The sequence below is a fragment of the Macrotis lagotis genome, chromosome 1 (assembly GCF_037893015.1).
Source record: "Macrotis lagotis isolate mMagLag1 chromosome 1, bilby.v1.9.chrom.fasta, whole genome shotgun sequence".
Lineage (NCBI taxonomy): Eukaryota > Metazoa > Chordata > Mammalia > Peramelemorphia > Peramelidae > Macrotis > Macrotis lagotis.
This window is the reverse complement of record NC_133658.1, coordinates 876988823-877005592: the sequence shown is the minus strand read 5'-3', so window position 1 is coordinate 877005592 and position 16770 is coordinate 876988823. Positions and strand designations below refer to the sequence as shown.

At 40.9% G+C, this 16770-nt stretch overlaps 1 protein-coding gene across 4 annotated transcripts in view; it reads left to right on the top strand.

Moving 5' to 3' along the window:
* FBLIM1 (filamin binding LIM protein 1) overlaps positions 1-11508 on the top strand; it is a 43022-nt gene extending 31514 nt beyond the window's left edge. For all 4 annotated transcript variants that reach the window (XM_074218361.1, XM_074218360.1, XM_074218359.1 and 1 more), the window contains exons 8-9: positions 923-1040; positions 6552-11508. In XM_074218361.1, the coding sequence (XP_074074462.1) occupies positions 923-1040; positions 6552-6665 (232 nt within the window). In that variant the 3' untranslated portion in view covers positions 6666-11508. The remainder of the gene's footprint in view (positions 1-922; positions 1041-6551) is intronic.
* Positions 11509-16770: the final 5262 nt, after the last annotated feature.

Genomic DNA, 16770 nt, shown 5'->3' with positions numbered 1-16770 from the left:
TACAGATGGAAGCAAAAAATAAGTCAGATCCTTTTAAAAGTAAGATATAGAATTTATTTTTTTCCTTTTTTCCCCTCTAAAGAAAGCAGTATAAGGCGGCTAGGTGGCGCAGTGGATAGATCACCGGCCCTGGAGTCAGGAGGACCTGAGTTCAAATTCGACCTCAGATACATAATAATTACCCAGCTTTATGACCTTGAGCAAGTCACTTGACCCCATTGCCTTGCCAAAAAAAAACCTAAGAAAAAGAAAGCAGTATAGAATAGAAATTCAGTTTCATATGCAATCCTCTTTACCGTGTATTGTTTTTAACGAAAATAATCATTTGGGGGAGTTTAATTTGGAATTTTAAAAATGAAAATTATTATTATTCATTTAAAAATGATAGTGTTAGGGGGCAACTGAATCCCTGAAGTCATAAGAATCTGAATTCTAATCCAGTCTCAGATATTTGATACTTACTAGCTATGTGACCTTGGGCAAGTCACTTAACCTTATTGCCTCACTAAAAAACACACACACGCGCACACACACAAAAAGATAATGTTTACAAAAGGAAAAAAATCACCCCTTGGTGCCTTACTAGTTTGTATTGAGCCCAGGCAGTTGCCCACATGGTCTACTCCTGGTTTTCTTTGTACCAATTTCCCTGTGACATTAGAACATGTAATATTTCTCCTCTTCTTCCTTAAACCCAGAGAAATGCTGAGAAGTAGCAGCTAAAGCTAATTATACAGGTCTTCCTGTTCCAGCAAAGGAAAACAGAGATGTCAATACAGAGATGTCAATGGTTGGATTTCTCCAAGCATCCACGGGACCACTACATGTGGGCAGGATGTTATCCGTAATCTGTAACTGGTCTATGAATTCCAAATGCAAATTGTTATTGTCATCATCTAATTCCTTTCCTTTCTTCCAACAGCAAATTTGCTCCCATGTGCAGCATTTGTGAGAATCCAATCATTCCCAAAGATGGAAAGGATGCATTCAAAATCGAATGCATGGGAAGGAATTTCCACGAAAATTGCTACAGGTGTGAGGTAGGTGTGAGAGCCCAGAAACCTGCAGGGGAGGACATTGAGGTTTACCATTCCTCCATTCATTATTCATTCTGGGTTCCCCTGGAAAGTAGGAAGTTTGGGTTCTATCTTAGAATTGTGTATTTAAAGTCTGAAAGGACCTTAGTATCCAAAAAGGCTCCTTTTACATTTGAAGGAACCCTGGGGTCCAGAAAGGGAAAATGGGTTCACCTTGGCAGGGGAAATCAGAATTTGAACCCAGGTCCTGTGACTCCATAGTTACCATTCTTTCTACTCCAGCACCTGTGTTCTCCTTGGGTTCCCAATCTAGTAAGCAGAGATTCTTGTAATTCTATTCAAGAACCTTTACTAAGCAGCTAGTCTGGTGTTATGTGCTCTCATTTGATCAATATTAGTATGCATATGTATACATGTATTGTGTTAATACATGTATTATGATTTGTGTGTTGTATGCACGCAAAATAGTAACATATGTGTATAAATATCTATCAATCTATCTATATCTATTCAGCAGCTAAATGGAGCAGTGGGTAGAGCACTGGGTTTGGAACCAAAAAGACTCATTCTTATGAGTTCAAATCTGGCCTCAGACTCCTACTAGCTGTGTGACCCTGGGCAAGTCACTTAATCCTCTTCACCTCAGTCTCCTCAACTGAAAAAAAGGAAATGATAGAACACTCCATTATCATTGACAAGAAAATCCCAAAACAGAGTCATGAACCCAAGACTCAAAAATGAATCCATATATATATATATATATATATATATATATATATATATATATATATATATATATAATCTATATTAGAATATGTGTTTTTTAAAATATCTTGTGAAGACCTGAGGGACAATATTGGTACAGGAGAAAGAAATTAGGGAAGGCTTCCAGAAGAAAGAAAGCTTTGATTTGACCGTTAAAGGTTAGTAATCCATCAAACTAAGAGGGAAAAGGAGTGTTGCAGGCATAGGAAACAACAGGAGCAAAAGGTTGAGATTGGGGGGGGGGGTAATATTTTACTGGAGCAAGACTAAATCCCCAGTAAGAATGTAAGTTCCTTGCGGACAAGGATTATTTTGTTCTTGTCATTGTCTACCAGGTGATTAGAGCTAAAAGGCATGGAATCAATGCTTATTGAAATAAGTGGATTCTCCAGCAGTGGGTATATATAGCTTCACATCCTACCTTCTCTACCCTTCATCAGCCTTCTCTAACCTTGTGAAATGGTTAACCCCAACTAGGTGTGAATGCTGTCTCTAGAGAAGCTAATATTAAGATTATCCAGTTCATATTAGATCATACTATGAACTGGAACAGTCATGGATGGTGATAACCATAATTTTCTTTGGTTAAAAATGAAATAACAAAAAAAGTTAGTTTCATTCATGAAGTTTTATTTTCTAGGATCTTAGGTGGATAGTATCATTAAAGATATCATTCCTGATACAAACTTTTAGGGGTATTTTATAAAGAAAGGACAAAGAATTATAAAACTGAGTCAGACAATCAATGAGATTTCATAAAGATGACATAGTTCTACAATTTGATCCTCTCATAAACTATAATATTTGCTTCATATTCCTATTGATAAGAATCCCATTTAGACTGGAGAGGGAATGTTTACAAACATCTCTCCTCATCTAAGATCTCTTATCTTGTGATTTGTTGACCCAGGTAAAGGAATTTATTGGTGTTATTACAAAACTGATCAGGTGGTATTGACACAGGCCAAGTCAACATTCAGGTGTAGGAAACAGGATTTGACATGGCAGATTGACATTTTAATACACCGAGACAACATTCAGATTTATAACTCTTAGTTGGAGAAAACAATTTTTTTATTAGAAATATAGAATAATACAGACAATGGGTAAGTAACATTCTTGTGATTTGGATTCTCTCTCTTCTAGCAGGAACAGTTCAACATTTTTGTTTAGGACCTCTCTGATCCGTGGCCTATATCTGCATAGATGTAGGCCTGGATGCTGTCCTGGGGTTGGGTTGAGGAAAACAAGTCTGTGTGGTTGAGGAATTTCTCTCTTTTTAAAATTCACACAATCAGAGTAATTCTGTGACTCTGGGTTTATTCCTCAGTTATTGCTATTGTGGTTTGTCCTTCATTGCTGAAAAGGACGATGACATCAGGGATATGATGTCATGCCATGCAAGAGAATTTGGATTTAAGTGAGAGTTGTGCAAAGTCACCAGCCTCACTTTCTACCTCAGAGCTATCTGGGTCCAATGGTCAAAATGGATCAGGATGGCCCTGGATGCTGTGGCAGACCTTGACCTTTTTAAGTTAGGGTCTTTCACAGATCTTATTTTGACTGAGGCAATATCCATTCAGTGATCAAAGTCAGTTAAGAAATAAAAGCAAAGAATGTCCTCTTTTACCAAGTCTAAAAAAAAAATTCAATCTGGGAGGGGAAGACCCTCAGGATTTCCGATCCAAAACAAATTGTCATTTAAGTTCACCCTTTAGCCAATTTGGACCCAAACAAAGACTAAGTGGGCCTTAGCCTGGAACCTATTGTTGGCCAAACAGAACCAGATTGATTGACTTGGGGCCAGTAAACTCCAAGAAATCTTGCCTGGTTTCAGTGATCAATTTTGCTTTCCTTTGGACAGAGCACTTACAGGTAAGAGTATGATTGAAATAAGTTATGTAGGAGGAAAACAGAAGGAAGGACGTCTTAAAAACTAGGTTAAAGGGCGGCTAGGTGGTGCAGTGGATAAAGCACGGCCCTGGAGTCAGGAGTACCTGGGTTCAAATCCGGTCTCAAACACTTAATAATTACCTAGCTGTGTGGCCTTGGGCAAAAAAACCTTAAAAAAAAAAAGCTCAAAATAAAAACTAGGTTAAAAGTAAAATATACTGCTTTATAAGACATCCCTATTACTAAGGGCACTAAGGTACTTCAGAGATCACTAAGGTACTTCAGAGATGACTCATTTTGCAAATAAGGGAGAGACTTATCTAGAAGACTATCTCAGAACTGTGACTAAGATAAGGTGTAAAGGAGCTCTGCCCATGGTTGAAGAAATTTGGACTTGGGTTCTAAAATTGATTTGAGGGTACATTGTATTTGCCTCAGGAGCCAAAATGGCTTTGGCAAAGCTAGGCTTTGAACTATAGTCTTCTGACTCCAAGTTTTTTGTTCTTTCTACTGTACCACAATTAAGTCTGAATGGATTCACTTGGACAATTTTAGAGTTCACTTGTGTGGGAAATGATGTATGACTTAAGAGAGCAGAATTAGAAACAATGGGATTCACATTTCTATTACATGTTGAAAGAGATGGTTTTAGATGTTCCTTTGAACTCCCAAGATTCTATAATCCTTGCCATGTGAACACAAATAGATTATAAATTCAAAAAAAAAGTAAGTTGTTGGAGACTAGGGATAATTTTATTTTTTTGTCTTTGTGTCCCCAGGAACTAGTACAGTGACTGGCATTTAAAAGATTTAAATTTAAATAGCATTTAAATAAATGCTCCTTGTAAGGTAGCTAGATGGTGCAGTGGATAGAGCACAAGTCCCAGAGTCAGGAGAACATGAGTTCACATGTAGCCTCAGACACTTCGTAATTACTTAGTAGTATGACCTTAACCCTATTACCTTGCAAAAAAAAATATCAAAAAATAAATGTTTGTTAGAAATGACTACTATGTAGGCATGTTGAACATGGGTATACATGCACAGTTTTTACCAGACTATTGACCACAGGGGGATGGTGGGTTGGAGAGGGAAGGTAGTGGAAAAATCTGGTAACTTATGAATATGCAGGTGGATGAATGTTGAAATGCTTTCATGACATGTAGTTGGAAAAATAAAAATGAAATATCAAAAAAACCCACCCCAGCAAATAAGTCCTTGTTAGATTGATTTCATCGTGATTCAAAGTTGTAGTCTTATCTTTGTTCAAGAGCCAAAGTGATATTTTTCTGTAGGAACACAAGAGGGTGCTCTATCCAATCAGGACTGGACCATTCTATTCCTTCATAGCTATAAAAGTGACCCCCCTTTGTAAAGCTCTTTAGAGTTGCATCAGGATGATAGGAAGTTACAAGGGATTTGGTGTCTGAGGACCTGGGTTCCTCTGCCACTGATTTACCTGTGTGACCTTATGGTGGTATGCTGGTAAATTATTCTTATCAATGGGCTCTTGGCAGCACACTATAAGCTCCAGTATTAATATTTTTCCCCAATCACTTACTTAAATCCATATACTCAACAAAATAATAAATGAAGTATGATTTCTCTCTCTTCACACTCAATTTGGATCAATGTACAACACAGAAACAAAGTAAAGACTGACATTGCTTTCTGTGGGGGGTGGGGGGAGGGAAGTAAGATTGGGAGAAAAATTGTAAAACTCAAATAAAATCTTTAATAATGTAAACAAATAATAATAAATCAAGCCCTGATTGGCAGCATTTGCCCATTAGGTGTAAATATTCACACTGAAAATTTAATAATTGTCTCTGGTAGGAGCACCTTACCCAATTGACATCCTATAGTGTTCTTACCTAAAATGAGGGGGTTGGATTAGATGGTCTCTAAAGTCCCAATCAGCTTTAAATCCTATGAATGGGTTTTCCCCAACTACAACAATTTATGGAGACCATTTCTTACTTCCCTGTGTGACCTTGGATGAAGTTTCCTGGGCTCTACCTTATTCCTCAGTAAAATAAGAGGTTAAATCAGATGACCTCTAAGACCCCTTCCTTTTCTACTTGATTCTATAAGGTTAATGGTGTGATATTAGTATTCTATTTTACAGATATGGAAACAGGCTCAGAAAGCCATGGTGATTTGCACACAAAACTAACTTGTGCTAATTAATGAAAGCTTTATGTTCAATCAGGAAATATTAGAAATCAGGACTTGGTGTTGTTTTTTATTTTCTATACTTTAGAAAGTGATATAGAAAATGTTAATAACAGATTAAACTTAAAAATATGTCCCAGGAACTCCCCCCCCCCCCAGAATATCACTGGTTGCATACATAGTAAGTTGAGATTGAAGAAGGAATGTTTATAGAATGAACCTTGGAGATAATCAGGTTTAATCTCCTTCTTTTACTAAAGGGGAAACTATGATCCAGGGGAAGTACAATAGTTTGCCCAAGGTCTCATAGCTAATAAATGTTAGTGACAAATAGGAAATAGGGAGGAGTACTAGAAAGATTTTGGAGGCTTGGGTACAAATCCTACTTTTGATAAGCACTAGTTGAGCAAGTCACTCCCCATCTCCGAGCTCGAATGGCCTTGTCTGCTAAATTGCACCCAACTGTTATGAAGAAAACTCTCTATAAACCATAGTGCAATGCTGGAAGCTGACCTGTTATTATCTAGTAGATTCTCCTTGAGGGCAGCCCCTGTCTTTTTCCCACCATCTAGCCCAGAATCTAGCATGGAGTCCATAGCTCCATTAATGCTAATGCAGTTGTTCTTAGAAGGTTTTCCCAGGAATGGCTGGTATCTTAGCTGGAATCCTTCTCTTTTTCAGGATTGCAGGGTCCCACTGTCTGTTGAGCCCACAGATCAAGGCTGTTACCCATTGAATGACCACCTCTTCTGCAAACCATGTCACGTCAAACGCAGTGCGGCCAGCTGTTGCTGAAGGCCCTACCTGGCCACCTGGCCCCAGCCTCTGAGAAATGAGTATTTCTGATGACTCTTGCCCTGGGATCTTTCCTATGTCCTTGACAACCTCAGCTTCCCTTCTTCACCTACTGTCGCAGAAGCTACTCTAAGCCTCAGGGAGATGCCCACTGCAGGAATGCCAGAGATATTGGAAAAGCGTGGGAACTCGCCCTTCTCCCCAACTTATGTCTCTTGCATGAGATCAAGGAATCATCAAGAAGAATTTGTGAAGCACCTACCATGTGCTAAGCTCTGGAATAGAAAAGAGGCAAAAAGACAAGCTCTGCCTTTGAGGACTCACAATCTAATGGAAGAACTCTGCATTTGAAGATGAAGGGCCAGCTCTGCCACTTTACTGTGTGGCCTATGGACAAATCCCTTCATCTCTCTGGCCCTCAGCTTCCTCATCTGTAAAATGAAGGATCTGGACAAAGTTCTTTCTAAAGTCCCTCCTAGGGAAGGGGCCTTCTCTGTCTCCAGGGTATTGCTTACTCTAGGCAAGAGGAGGATCATGAATTAATTTCTTTTTTTTTTTTTAGGTCTTTGCAAGGCAAATGGAGTTAAGTGGCTTGCCCAAGGCCACACAGCTAGGTTATTATTAAGTGTCTGAGACCAGATGACCAGATTTGAACCCAGGTACTCCTGACTCCAGGGAAGGTGCTCTATCCACTGAGCCACCCAGCCACCCCATGCAGCACATTTTCTGTTGTTCTATGCCTCCCTCTCCTCCCTCCCACCCTGGAAGGAGGGATATTTTCTCTATGAGGGCTTGATAGCTTCAATCAATTATGGAAGGAAGAAAGAAAAAAAGAAGTAAAGAATGAAGGAGAAAAAGGAAGGAAGGAAAGAATGGAGAAAGGCAGAAGGAAGGGAAGGAAGAAAGAAAAGAAAGAAGGAACGGAGAAAGGATGGTAAAAGGAGGATAGAGGAAAGGAGGGAAGTAGCGAAGGAATAGAAGATGAAAGAAAGACTGAAATGAAGGAAAGTAGGGAGGGAAAGAAAAGATGATTTATTAAGGACATGGATGAAAGAATCTGGGAGTTAGAGGCCTGGGTTCCAGTTTTGCTTTTTTGTGTGTTACTTTGGATAAGCCTTTCACTTCTCTGGTACAAATAAGCATCGCCCTTGATCTTGTGATCCTGAAAACCCCTGGCTTACTGTGCTATCATGCCTGGGTAGTCTGAGCAATAGTGTGCTTTCCCCTGGGGAAACCCCTTGGTTTTGCTGGATATAGCTAGACAGAGAAGAGAAACTTGCTAGTGAGAGGGAACCAGGAAAATCAGAAGACCTTGAGCTCTACACAGGTAACTGCAGGTAGGCAAGACCACCCTGAACACAGAGACATTGAGGTAGAGAGCCAATATCCCCCTGCTACCCCACAAGTCATTGTGAAGGAGGTCCTAGAGGAAAGACCTCAGGAGCTGAGGGTAGAGTTCATGATTCCCCTTCTGCTTCCTCCTAGGGTTTTCTCCACTCTTTCCATCCTAACACTATTCTGAGAGCTTCTAGAGAAACAGGTCATCATTCAGAGCTAGCTGTCTGAGGTCCAGTACTTAGGTTGATTCCTTCACTAAAAGTTAGGTGGATGGATAACTTTTCTCTCCTTCACCAAGATCCCAGGAAGCTCCTTATTGGGAAAACCTTATCATCAGGCCAGATCCCTTTAGCCTTGGAACTCCACCTCATCACTACTCCTCCCATCCCAAGAGAGAGCTCCAAATCCTCCACCACACCTAACCCCTTATTCCTTTCCAGCTTCCTTAAGAGTATTGTTTTTCCTTACAGATTGTAAATTCCTTGAGGGCAGGAATAGTGTTTTTGCCTTTCTTTGTATCCCCTGGAGGTTAGTACTGAGCCTAGATTTAGTAGATCTGAATAAAAGTTTATTGACTAACTGACTGGTGGGGGTCCAGGTTATATTGAGCTTTGCCATGAGTCCCTAGTGCTGATACTTTAAATGCCCTAGATGATGGACAAAACAAGTTTAGAGCCTAGATGTATTAGTTGGAGAGTCAAAAATAATAATAATGAATGTCAAAATACCTATGGCTTACTTCAGAGTAATTCAAAATTGATTGCACTTAATTCAGAATAATTAAATTCAGTTCACTTACATTTATTACCTGTGTGTCCTTGGAGAAAACAACTCATCTTCCTTGGCCTTCCTTTTCTCTATAGAATTAGGAACTAGATTTGATGGCCTCAGAGACCTCTTCTAGGTTGAAATCTATAATTCTTTATGGAAGACATGGTGGCCAGCCTGGTGATACAAAGGCACAAAATGGGGGAAAGTTCCTGCCCTTAGGAAGCTTCTCATTATAAACCATCTCTGTCTTTGTCTTTCCATCAATCCTTCCTCCACAAAGACTTAATCCAGTGCACTGCTCACTTCTGGGATTCCAGGGCCATCTTTGGAGCTGTTCATCTGTCACCCTTCAGCCTCATTGATAGGACCCCTGTTTCCCTGCTACATGATTGGTCCAGTGTGAACAAGACATTGTTTTTTTTCTAAAGGACTGTTGGGGTTTTTCCCCTTCCCTTCGATAGGGAAAGTGGTCTATCCAAAGCCTGATAACAGCTTGGTCTGACAAATTAAGGCTGTTTCCAGAGTGCTTTTCAAAGGAAGGATTGTGCAGTTGAACACTGGCATGAATCATGGACAATCTGGACAGAGCTGGGACACTTGACCCCTGGAGGGCTCAGTCTCCCAGCCCTGCCCCTTCTTAACCCTCTATGGGGGTCTCTATAAACTCCCTAAAGAATGAAGTCATATTCCAAAGGATGGTTTTGACAAAATACTTAAAGTGCTATTCAAATATCAGTGATTATGACTGTGATGATGATTATTATTATTTTATTATTGTTATATCAAAGCCCATGTGTCCTGTGAGTTTGTTCCATGTTGTAAAACTGGGGAGCCCCTGTGCTGTTCCAAGTCCAGGTGTTCTACCAACTTTGCCTCCCCTTCGGTAACAGTGCCTGCTCACCACCTGGACAGATTTTAAAGGAAAGAGCCCTAAATTTGGAGGCAGAAGACCTGAGTTCAAACCCTGTCTCTGTTGATTAGTCAATGGTACTTTATTAAGATTCACTGTGAGGGGCAGCTAGGTGGTGGTGGTGCAGTGGAGAGACCCCTGGTTCTCAAGTCAGGAGAACCTGAATTCAAATCTCTCTTCAGACACTTAATACTTATTTAGTTGTATGACCTTGGGCAAGTCACTTAACCCCATTGCCTTGCAAAAAGAAAAAGAAAAGAAAAGAAAAAAGACTCACTGTCTCAATATGCACCACTGTACTAAGTGCTGGAGATACAAAGAAAGGCAAAAAAAAACCATGGTCTTGGTCTTCAAGAAGTTCATATTCTTATGGGGAGGGGAGTGGGGGCAGAAGGAGGAAGGACACACAACATTGCAAATGCAAAATATACAACAGATGTGACATTGATAAGCTATGTTACATCCTGGAATTTAAGGAATTGGATGGGGGAAGGGGAGCCTGTAGTTCTAAATCTCTTTTGTGATGCTTTTGAGCACTCACACTATTACCCCTTCTCCCCTACCCCCCCCCCCCAATCTGGTTCCACCTCTGAATATTCATCCATTAAGGCATAATTGTAGTAAGTGACTCCAGTCCAAATGTCTGTCCTAAGTCCCTAGTAAGGATGGGAGTAGGGTTGATGCAAATCTACATAACTCTGCTACTAATTACAAAATAAAGCCATCAGAGATGGCCAGACCAAAGTGAGATCCCAGGGACAACATTCATCCCCAAAGAGGGGAGGTTTAATAAGGGAGTTGACTCTTGGATTAGGCTTTCAAGGATGAGAAGGAACTGAACAAACAAAAAGCAGGAGAGGACCTTGACCTTCACTGCAAAGTTTGGCTAGAGAAAGACAGGCTGGAAGGGAGAGCCTTGAAAGCCAGGCTTAGGTATAAGGAGACACTAAATTGTCTGTGGGAGGCAAATGGGGTTAAGTGACTTGCTCCAGCTCTGTCAAGTGTCTGAAGTCAAACTTGAACACAGATCCTGTGCTCTGTCTCCTGATTCACCTAAAGACTGGAGAAGCACATTAAGAAACCCCTCTGTAGTCCTTCTGATCTTGGAAGGCAGCCTGGTGGAAATGTCTTTGGTCCCACAGAGTATCCTTTATTCATTTGCTTCCAGTTTGCTATTTGTGTCTCTGTAAAGACCTCTGCCAGTGACCTTCCTGCCCCAGGAATCCCAACCCCAGGCAGAGCCTTCCCCTCTCTCTCAAAGAAAGTCTCTGTTTCTAGGGGACTTCCAGCCAGAGCTGGTGTGGAATTAGTTCAGTGTGGGCTGGCTGTTTTTCATTTTGCTTTTGGTTTTAAATAAAGTGGACTTTCCCTTCTTGGAATGAGTTCCCCAGTATCACATGCTCTGTCCAAAGAACCCAGGCAATATGACTTGGACTCTGGTTGGCTGGAGTGACTCTTTCAACCCTAAATTCTGGGCCTGAGGAGTACATCTCAGAAAGGGTGTTGGGTCAGCTCACTTCAAAGAAGACCTCCCCAAAATGGTGAGTGTGTCTGTATTTTTGGAGTGGGTAGGTGGAGTTATAAGGTTTGTTTCCATTGGTTTTAGACTTAGCTGAAATCTCACCTTCAACTCAAAGTTGGTGCCTTCCCTCAGTTATCTCTAATTGATATGTACATATTTTGCTTGCAAGCAATCTTCTCCCCTCCCAGAAGAATGTGAGCTCCCTGAGGGCAAGGACTGATTTATTTTTTTCTGTTTTACCCTTCTTAGTAACTCAAGTGGCTGGCTCTTAGTAGGAGCTTAATAAATGTTTGTTGATTCTACTTTCAGAAATTTTCCTTCTCTACAAACATTCTCTTTTGAAGCTATTTTAGGTTGGCCTCCATGGGATGTCTCTTCTTTGGTGGGATCAACAGGGGGCTACCCAAAGTCTGGTCCTGGTCCCAAACCTTCTGGGGTGATTCAAAGGGAAGTCTTTAGAAAGAAGTCTTCATGTTCTATAAAAATATAAATTTTTTATTACTACTAGTCCTCAAACTAGATTTTTATTAGTTCATCAAGGAGCACCAGGAGTCACATTTCTAACTAGACCATCTATGTGGGAATGTGGGAGTTTGCTGGGGGGGGGGGTGGTGTGGAGAAAGGAGACTAGGTTTAGATGGGAGAGGTGGGACAACCTGGATCAACCTGGATTGGTGGCTCTCTGTTGTGTGGTCTAGCTCGAGTCATTTCACTTCTCAGTTGACTTCATGTGTTAGATGGGGGAAAGTCCTCATTATTCACCTCCCAGGGTTCTTCTGTGCTTTTGTTCACATTAAGAACTGTAGAAATCTAATTAACTATTGGTAGTCACTTGGTAGTAATTATTGTAGTGATGGTACTGGCAGGACTATTTCCACCAAGTCATACTAGTAGGGTAAATTGACTTTTGTAGCAATATTTCTATTAATTAATGAGCTAAGATGGCCTAACCCAAGTATCCAGGGGGACAATGATAAAAATTCTTGACCCTAAAGCTCCTTTTTTTAATCTCTTCCTTATCAGTTGCTAAATGTATAGGTCTTATCCTATCCACTCTAAGTGTGAATACTTTTCTGCCAAGCTGACCCCTTAACCCCAACCTATACTTGAAGGCCCATGTCTCTACTTAGTTGGCCTTTTAGAGTGCCTGCTCTGTGTACAAGAGTATAATAGAGGAGAAAATCTGGAAGGGAAAGAAAGGCGGGGGGGGGGGGGGACAAAAAGGAAGGAGAGAGGAAAAAGAAGAAGGAGGAGGAGGAGGAGGAGGAAGAGAGATAGAGGCAGGGTAAAAAGGAGAGATGACATGAAGAAGCAGTGTATTTCAGTGAACACAGTTATCTATTATGTCTGGAATTCTCAGACTCTAGGTCCAGAGATAGGAGTGAATTGTCCATTGAGTACAAACCCCCTCACTTTACAGATGAAAAATCTAACTTGCCCAAGGTCTCATGGGCAGTTAACATCAAAAGGGCATATGAACTCAAGTCCTCTGACTCCAGAGTCAGATTTTTCTCTGGGACTTCTCCAGCCCCTTCCTAGCCTTTTGTCTGAGTCTCTGTAAAAATAAGGTAATATTTACTACAGAAGGGAGTTCTTGTGATGATATATGTAAAGTACTATGCAAATGTCAGCTATTGTGATTATTACATAAACAACTAGATGCTAGTTGCAAAGTAAGGGCTTAGTGAGCTTAATGGGGGAGATCACAGAAAGTGAGAAGAGCCTTAGAGCAGAGAATGTCAGAGCCAGGAAGGCCCTTTGAACATAGGATATCAGAGGTGGAGAGGCCCTTAGAACACAGGATGTTAGAGCTGGGGGAGGGGCCCTTAGACCATAGAATGTCAGAGTTGGGGGGGGGTCCTTAGGATACAGGATGCAGCTCTGGGAGGGCCCTTAGAACAGAGGATGTCAGATTTGGGAGAGACCTTGAAGATTTTCTAGTACTTCATTTTACAGAGAGTGAAACTGGCTGCCAGAGGTTGGGATGTTGTACATACTGTTAAGTAAACAAACGGGAGACTTTCATTTCAGTCCTCTGCTAACTCTGTATCTTAGTAAGTCACTTAACTCCTTGGGAAGACAAGAAGCAGTATGGTTTATTGGAAAGAGTCCTAGATTTGGGGCTCAGCACCTGTGTTACCTTGGGCAGGTTACCTAACCTCTCTGGGTCTCAGCATCCCAGGAAGGAAGGAGCTATTCTTCTCCACCCCCCACCCCCCCCAACCAAATAAACAGTCTTCATCATTCATTCTTGTTTTTAACACTTTTCCCTACAAGCCTACTTAGTTTTTGTTGAATTGTCTGTTTTTATGTTTTGTTTAAAACAAACATTCTCAATAAAACACTTTCTACAATGCAGCCAGGGAAATTCCCTTTCTCTTCTAGATGGCTGAAATCTGGGTTGGAGCTCCCCAAGAGCTAGACTTTGCCCAGGAAATCCCCCTCATTCAGCCTGGAGGCCAGGTTCCATCCCTCCTCTCTGGTAGCTAGCTCAGACAAGCCTTGGCCCCAAGGCAGCCGTAAGCCATAGAGGATGGAGGAGGGTGTGAGAAATGGGAGAGGGATGCTCCTCTGAAAGGCACCCCCAGTGAGAAAGGAAAGGGGTGGAGCATATGCTGATGGTTCCACCCTATAGGCCAGCACGAAGGGGGTGGTTCTGACATAAGCCAATCAAATCATCCATGATGACCAGGAGCTATTCATAATGTCTCAGAGCCTGCCAACCTTTATGATGTTCAGTCTACTGGGGGATGCTTTTAAAACCCCAAACAAAGGCTCAGCATCCATTAAACTATTTCAGTTCATCTGGAACACCCCAAATCAACCCTTTCTGTGCAAAACAAAACGCCCACAAAACAAAAGGCTTCCCCCACCCAACCCAGTGTAGGGCAGCTGACTTGTACCTGCCCATCTAATACCAGTAGAAGCAAATCACTTGTCCATTACCACCTTTAAACAGACGTGAAAAGGCCCAGATCTTTTTTGTTAAGTCCAAATTTGGCTTTCTTGCTAGAGAGGACAACCAAAGAGCTTCTGTTAATTTTTTTTTTTTAAATCACCTTCATTTCCCAACTCTTCCCCTTCCTCCTCCCAACCCAGGAGCCATTGTTTATGACAAAGAAGAAATAAAGAGGTGGGAGAAGCAATTCACCAAAACGAATCCACCCATCAGCTGAGTCTGACAGCAGACTCTTGGAGTTCCAAACCTTTACTTAGTTTTGGAAGTTAGGAGACAGTGAATAAAGTGCTGAGCCTGGAGCCAGGACACTTGGGTTTAAATTTGACCCCAGCAATTTTTAGTGTGACCAGGGGCAAATCACTCAACTTTTTCCTGCCTCAGTTTCCTCAACCTAAATGAGGTGACTATAGTCCCAAACTTCAGGGAGTTAATGAGTAAAGTGTTATGCAAATCTAATAGCTCTGGGTACAGCCTCAAAGACCCTTCTACTGAGAGTTAAGTTTGGTCTTTATAATTACACTGTATTCCTTTCAATTTCCAATTTTTTTTTCTTCTTTCCATTTACATTGGAGATGGTTTTCTGCATCTTCTTCTGAATTCGCCCTGCATTCATCCATTTCCCATAACAAAGCTCCATCCACAAGACCAAGTGGGTCTTACCCTGGGGGTTGTCAGCATATTATAATTTAAAGGGTTTCTATAGAACTTCCACCAAAATACCATTCTGTTCAGAAGGTGCAAATTTCTTTTACAGAGAACAAAGTTCTTTCCTTCCTTTCTACCACCAAAAAGCAGATTTGAATCAGAAATGACTCTAAATCAGCTTCCATTCATGGGGAGTTGTGGGTTACAAGAGAAAGAACAGCAGATTTGGAGCCTGAGGATTTGATTTTGAATCCCCTCAGTCTATCCCTTACTGGCTGTGTGACCTTAGACAAATCATTTCAGCCTGTAAACCTCAATTTCCTAGTTTCTAAAATAAGAGAAGTATCTCTAAAGATACTTTCCATCTCTGATTCTGTGGATGTAAACATTACACTGGATCCTTTCCTGAGAAGAGGGCTTTGTGATCTATTGAGCGGAAGGAAAGAGAAACACTACAGGGATGCAACAGATGAAGATTTATTAAGGGCTTATTATGTGCTAAGAGCTAGAGATAAGAAGAAAGGCCAAAACTGAACCTGTTCACAAGAATCTCACAATCTAATAAAGAAGTCAACAATGTAAATAATATGTCCATATAAGATATATACAAAGTTGATGGTTATCTCAGCTATGGGGCGAAGGACCAGGAATGGTCCCCTGCAGAAGGTGAGATTTGAACTAAGGCTTAAAGAAAGCCAGAGGGACAAAGTGCTATAGACTTGGGGATAGAAAGTATTCCAGGAATCGGGAGACTCAATGCAAAGATGGGAGATGGGAGTAAATGAAAAGAGATAGAGGAGGTCATAGTGTTTGGATCATAGAGAAGATGGGGAGGAGTTAAAACATAATAAGGCTGGAAAGGTAAAAAGCAGCCAGGCTTTGAAAAGCTTTAAATGCCAAACAGTATTTTATACTTAATCCTTGAGGTAATAGACTAGAGTTTATTGAGTAGGGGAATGAAATAGTCAGGCCTTTGCTTTAGGAAAATCACTTTGGCAGAGGAATGGAGAAAGACCTAAGGAGTTCAATTTGAAGGTTGTTATAATTGTCTTAGCAAAAGGTGATGAAGGCCTGTACAAGGTGGTGGCTGAGTGAAGAAGGGAATGAGATTAAGTGACTTGTGATGAAGGTAAAAAGAGCCAAAGTTGACAAATGATTGGATACATCGAGTGAGAGAAAAGTCAGTGAAGACCCTGTAGTTACGGGTTGTGAGGAGAGTGATGGTACCCTAGAATGGAATAGCAAAGTTTGAAGGAAAGATGATAAGTTCTGTTTTGTCCTTGTGCTTGAAGTGTCCACCAGGTCTGGAGGAGGAAAGGGACAGGGCAGAGGCATATTCCCAGTTTGGGGAATAGTTTATCTCTAGATAGAAGGGATGTGGGAGCAGATTGGAAAAAAGGTTTAGACTTTTTTCTAGTGTCCTCTTCTACACTCATATGAAAAAATGCTCCAAAGCTTTATTGATTAGAGAAATACAAATTAAAAGAATGCTGAAGTACCACCTTATACCTTCCAGATTGGCTAATATGAGAAAAAGGAAACTGATAAATATTGGAGGGAATGTGGGAAAACTGAGACACTTTGAATTTTTTTTTTTAGGTTTTTGCAAGGCAAATGGGGTTAAGTGGCTTGCCCAAGACCACACAGCAAGGTAATTGTTAAGTGTCTGAGACTGGATTTGAACCCAGGTACTCCTGACTCCAGGGCTGGTGCTTTATCCACTGTGCCACCTAGCCACCCCAAAAACTGAGACACTAATGTACTGTTGGTAGAGTTGTGAATTGATCCAACCATCCTGGAGAGTAATTTGAAACCATAAAAGGATTATAAAAGTGTACATTCCCTTTGATCCAGCAATACCATTACTAAGTCTGTATCCCAAAGAGATTATATAAAAAAAACAGAAAAAAAAGATCTACTTGTACAAAAATATTTATAGCAACTCTTTTTGAAGCAAAGA